A 5,765-nucleotide genomic window follows, 5' to 3' on the forward strand; every position below is an offset into this window, starting at 1 on the left:
TGAGTTATGTTCAATGGACCATACATATACGAGCCAGCCTAACACAGCGAGAAAACCAGCGCTGACTCCAGTCGCCATCAAGTTGCCAACTCCTGACATACCAAAACCTTTGAGAGAAACTGAGACGATTTGCGTTTCTCTTTCTGGTTCTTTTTAGAGTTCAACTTCTAGTTCAGTTTTTCACCTTTTCACAGTGTAATGAAGGCCAGTTGAGCAAGTGGAACAAGTGATTTTATTGATGACTGTGGAAGGCACCGATTTCATAAGCACCGTTTCTTCTCACACCTTTTCCATTAAGTACGATTAAAAAGACAACTGAAAAGCATAACGTTAACAAATGTTGTTCTAGGCAAAGGCAATTAATTTCATTTATAATGTTTGATATGAAAACAAAAAAAAACGATCATCATCACTCAGACACAATGGTTCTTCTGGCACTGATCACATTGGCATTAAGTCAATAAAAGAGCTTTGAAAAATTCAATTTTTCATATTTTATTCAAAATCAAAATTTACATCTTACCACAAAGAGTCAGTTCCTTCAGTTTTTTTTGTCTTTTTTTAAGCTTCAAGGATCGCAGCAATTCTCGCCAGCACAATCGTGTCTCTCAGCTTCCGGTTTCGTGGCAAATTTTTTAGAACAAACGCTGCAACTGAATGGCTTGTCTCCATTGTGTGTTCTTGTGTGGCTTCGTAAACTTGACCTCACAGAGAAGCCTTTGCCACAAACTGAGCAGGAAAAAGGGTTTTCTCCAGTGTGTGTTGTTGTGTGGATTGTTAAATGAGAATTTTGGGAGAAACTCTTGCCACAAACTGAGCAAGAAAAAGGTTTTTCTCCAGTGTGTGTTCTTGTGTGACAAGTTAAATTTGACTTTACAGAGAAGCGTCTTCCACAAACTGAGCAGGAAAAAGGTTTTTCTCCACTGTGCGTTCTTGTGTGGATTGTTAAACTTGAATTTTTAGAGAAGCTTTTACCACAAACTGAGCAAGAAAAAGGGTTTTCTCCAGTGTGTGTTCTTGTGTGACAAGTTAAATTTGACTTTTCAGAGAAGCGTCTACCACAAACTGAGCAGGAAAAAGGTTTTTCTCCACTGTGCGTTCTTGTGTGGATTGTTAAACTTGAATTTTGAGAGAAGCTTTTACCACAAACTGAGCAAGTAAAAGGTTTTTCTCCAGTGTGTGTTCTTGCGTGTTCTGTTAAATTTGCCTTTTGAGAGAAGCATTTTCCACAAACTGAGCAAGAAAAAGGGTTTTCTCCACTATGTATTCTTGTGTGACTTGTTAAATTTGACTTAAAAGAGAAGCTTTTGCCACAAACTGAGCAAGAAAAAGGTTTTTCTCCACTATGTGTTGCTGTGTGTTTTCTTAAATTAGACTTTCCAGAGAAGCTTTTGCCACAAACTGAGCAGGAAAAAGGGTTTTCTCCAGTGTGTGTTGTTGTGTGGATTGTTAAATGAGAATTTTGGGAGAAACTCTTGCCACAAACTGAGCAAGAAAAAGGTTTTTCTCCAGTGTGTGTTCTTGTGTGACAAGTTAAATTTGACTTTACAGAGAAGCGTCTTCCACAAACTGAGCAGGAAAAAGGTTTTTCTCCACTGTGCGTTCTTGTGTGGATTGTTAAACTTGAATTTTTAGAGAAGCTTTTACCACAAACTGAGCAAGAAAAAGGGTTTTCTCCAGTGTGTGTTCTTGTGTGACAAGTTAAATTTGACTTTTCAGAGAAGCGTCTACCACAAACTGAGCAGGAAAAAGGTTTTTCTCCACTGTGCGTTCTTGTGTGGATTGTTAAACTTGAATTTTGAGAGAAGCTTTTACCACAAACTGAGCAAGTAAAAGGTTTTTCTCCAGTGTGTGTTCTTGCGTGTTCTGTTAAATTTGCCTTTTGAGAGAAGCATTTTCCACAAACTGAGCAAGAAAAAGGGTTTTCTCCACTATGTATTCTTGTGTGACTTGTTAAATTTGACTTAAAAGAGAAGCTTTTGCCACAAACTGAGAAAGAAAAAGGTTTTTCTCCACTATGTTTTGCTGTGTGTTTTCTTAAATTAGACTTTCCAGAGAAGCTTTTGCCACAAACTGAGCAGGAAAAAGGGTTTTCTCCAGTGTGTGTTGTTGTGTGGATTGTTAAATGAGAATTTTGGGAGAAACTCTTGCCACAAACCGAGCAAGAAAAAGGTTTTTCTCCAGTGTGTGTTCTTGTGTGACAAGTTAAATTTGACTTTACAGAGAAGCGTCTTCCACAAACTGAGCAGGAAAATGGTTTTTCTCCACTGTGCATTCTTGTGTGGATTGTTAAACTTGAATTTTGAGAGAAACTTTTACCACAAACTGAGCAAGTAAAAGGTTTTTCTCCAGTGTGTGTTCTTGCGTGCTCTGTTAAATTTGCCTTTTGAGAGAAGCATTTTCCACAAACTGAGCAAGAAAAAGGTTTTTCACCACTGTGTGTTTTTCTGTGCCCTTTTAAAGACAGCTTTGAAGTGAATGAGTCAGTGTGACATGCCCTTTCACCTTTGGCTTGCCCATCATCATCATCATCATCATCATTAGTATCATCATCATTGTCATGGGCGTCTGATAATGTGTCCTCATTTTGTGCTTGTGATGGCCCCCAGGGGTCTTCATCACCTTCTGTTGTCACGTGATGACTTGAACTGCTGCTTGCAGGCTCCGCCCCTCTCTTGTCCTCACTCTCATCCTTGTTTTCATCTTCAGTCTTTATAGGGACAAAGTTCAGTGGTGACTTGTTGATCTCCTCCTCCTCCTCCTCCTTTTTGATGTGAGTCAAGTCTGGCTCCTCTTTCACAGAACGGAGACCGTTTTCACTGACGTCTGGAGAAAGACAAATTTGGTTTGGTCAAGTCAAACCTCAGGCGGCGACTTTGCCTTATTTTCTACCGTGCTATCTTGACTTGTGCCTGCCGCATACGGAGCAATGCGTGCGACCTCAACTTGGACCCGACCATGGGGGCATTTCACAAAATTACGTCCTACGATGTAAACCTCCCTTTAGCAGCACAACAGTGATAAATGAGCATTTAAAAAGGAAGCACGTTGCGGCTGATGCCCGATTTCATTCCTGACATAGTCACAGACGTTTCTGGAATATGTATTCTAATTCAACGAATATACACCAAAATATTTTTTTAGAGTTCACTGAATTATTTTGGAACTGCAATGATGCTTAACAGCCATAGGGTGTCAGTAATGAGTAACAAAGTAACACAAGACCTCCCACTGATACATCATCATTCTCATTTGGATAAATTACCAGGAACTATGAGTTGTGGGGGAGATGCAAACCACCTGGGCCACAGGAACTTTATTACCAGGAACTAAATGTTCCTGGACTTGTTTGTAGAAAAGGGGGTTGTGACGTTCTCCCTTTTTAAGCCCATTGTAAGCCAAAGATGCAGATGCATTCCAATGTGCATTCTTGTGTGGATTGTTAAACTTGAATTTTGAGAGAAGCTTTTACCACAAACTGAGCAAGAAAAGGGGTTTTCTTGCCCATTATCATCATCATTGTCATGAGCGTCTGATAATGTGTCCTCACTGTGTGCTTGTGATGGCCCCCAGTGGTCTTCATCACCTTCTGTTGTCACGTGATGACTTGAGCTGCTGCTTGTAGGCTGCGCCCCTCTGTTGTCCTCACTCACATCCTTGTTTTCAACTTCAGTCTTAAAAGGGACAATGTTCACTGGTGACTTGTTGATCTCCTCCTCCTCCTCCTCCTCCTTTTTGATGTGACTCAAGTCTGGCTCCTCTTTCACAAAACGGAGATCGTTTTCACTGACCTCTGTCGGGCACAATAAGACACACACATTTAATTTGGTCAAGTCAAAGGTCAGGCGGCGACTTTGTCTTATATTGTTTCTACCGTGCTACCTTGACTTGTGCCTGCCGCACACGGATTAATGCGTGCGACCCCGATTTGGACCGGACCATGGGTGCATTTCACAAAATTACATTCTACGATGTAAACCTCCCTTTCCTAGCAGCACAACAGTGATAAACGAGCATTTAAAAAGGAAGCATGTTGCGGCTGATGCCCGATTTAATTCCTGAATTAGTCACAGACGTTTCTGGAAGCGAGCTGAAGTAAGCACACACAGGCTATTGTGTGCGTCTGATGGAACACCTGTTGTGGGACCCAAACATATTGATGCAGACCACTGGGGGCCATCGCAACATAATGTCATTGATAGAATAGGAATCCTTCAAGTGAAATATGTTTACAAGTATTTCATTTTGCATTTAGAGATAGTTTCATCGTGGGTACTTTTTGCTTCCATTCTAATCTGTATGCCTAAAAGAATTAAAGGGGCCCTGGTAGGGCTGGGCGATGTGACCTCAAAACCATATCGCGATTAATTGAGCAATTTTACCTCGATAACGATAAATGCACGATAAATTCCCCGTGGACTAAAATCAAAATAAATGCAGGAAATGCGTACTGACTGTTTTTTTTATTGACCAACTGGTACACATTACTTTCAATGAAAAATAAATGTCCAAAAATCCTTTGTATAAACATTCGAAATAGCTTGCTTTGCATGACTTGAACAATGTCACAAAGAAAAAGGGTACCTCTTGCAAAATCTTTTTCTGCAATTAGCTTGCGCCAAGATGCTGTCATGGTGCAAATAATGCCAAACAAAAAAATGGTAAATAAAATGAAAGAAAATGTCAATGCAAGACAAATAAACAAGTGTGCATCATCGGGGAAAATGTGCCGTCTCGAGTACTCTGGTGCGCAGTCGCCACTTGTCATCTATGTAATGCACAGTTAGGCTCAATCAGGGATCCATGTTGCGACCCTACCACAAGTCGGATGTAGATGCAAAATGCTTGACATGTCTAAGCTTCCGGCCCGATGTTGTCCATATCGGGAAATATGGCTTCCATGGAGCGTTTAAATCCTGTGCGTGCCACTGGAACTAGAGGAGCTTTATCTTTAGCTATGTGCTAGGCTATTGCGTCCTCCTCTGAGACGTTCTCTCGTATGGTGTTGCCTCCGTTAACGGGCTGTTGTCACTTGTCGAACCTTGCTTCTCACTTTGAACTTTCAGCACAGCATGGTTGTGTTGTGGGTGGTGAAAAAGCTTCTGGATGTGATTCGCCAGCTTCGACAGCGACGTCTGTTTTCTTTCTCGATCAGGCGGGTGGAGTCACGTGACTAGAGGCGCTGTAGCGGTTTTAAAGGGGCATGAACATTGCCGCAGACAGAAAAGGCTTTTCTTTTTTTTTTAAACACTGAATTTACCGACATGGGCAAAATGATTTCGGTCATAGTAATAAATTCCGGTAACGGTAAATTTTCGGTTTATCGCCCAGCCCTAGGCCCTGGCATCATAGTCGCTATTTATTGCATGATTTATGTTTGTGTTTTGTTTGTTTTTTTTTCCCAAACTGACATTTCGCCTGCTAGTACGTTCCAACATTCCCCCTTTTTTTTTTTTATAAAATTTTTGTTTCTAAATAAATTTTAAAACAAAATTACGTGTGAAGAATCAAAATCCCTACACATAAATTAAGCAACAACACTTTCCCTCTGACTTTCCCCAAACAACTTAATGTTGTGATGCATATTTTTAACGATAGAAAGTCATTCTTTACAAAGCAAATGAGAGTAAAACGTGTACAAACCTGCTTTGTGTAGCACAACACGAGGCTGCTCGCAACCTTCGCCCAGAAGGAAAAGATGTTGCTCGTTCTCTTCTTTTATTCCACAAAGTTCCTCTTTGTTCTTGGGTGTTGTTCTTTCATAC

At 40.7% G+C, this 5,765-nt stretch overlaps 1 protein-coding gene across 1 annotated transcript; it reads right to left on the reverse strand.

The window, feature by feature from the left end:
* Positions 1-260: 260 nt before the first annotated feature.
* LOC148341657 (uncharacterized) lies at positions 261-2,563 on the reverse strand (the record flags this gene model as incomplete). Its single annotated transcript, XM_088287907.1, has 2 exons — positions 261-1,976; positions 2,049-2,563. Coding segments are annotated over 2 exons (1,923 nt in total), but the record flags the coding sequence as incomplete, so codon positions are not given.
* Positions 2,564-5,765: the final 3,202 nt, after the last annotated feature.

The sequence above is a fragment of the Idiotropiscis lumnitzeri genome, chromosome 2, assembly GCF_059441095.1.
Source record: "Idiotropiscis lumnitzeri isolate Australia: NSW breed Sydney's pygmy pipehorse chromosome 2, RoL_Ilum_1.0, whole genome shotgun sequence".
Taxonomy (NCBI): Eukaryota; Metazoa; Chordata; class Actinopteri; order Syngnathiformes; family Syngnathidae; genus Idiotropiscis; species Idiotropiscis lumnitzeri.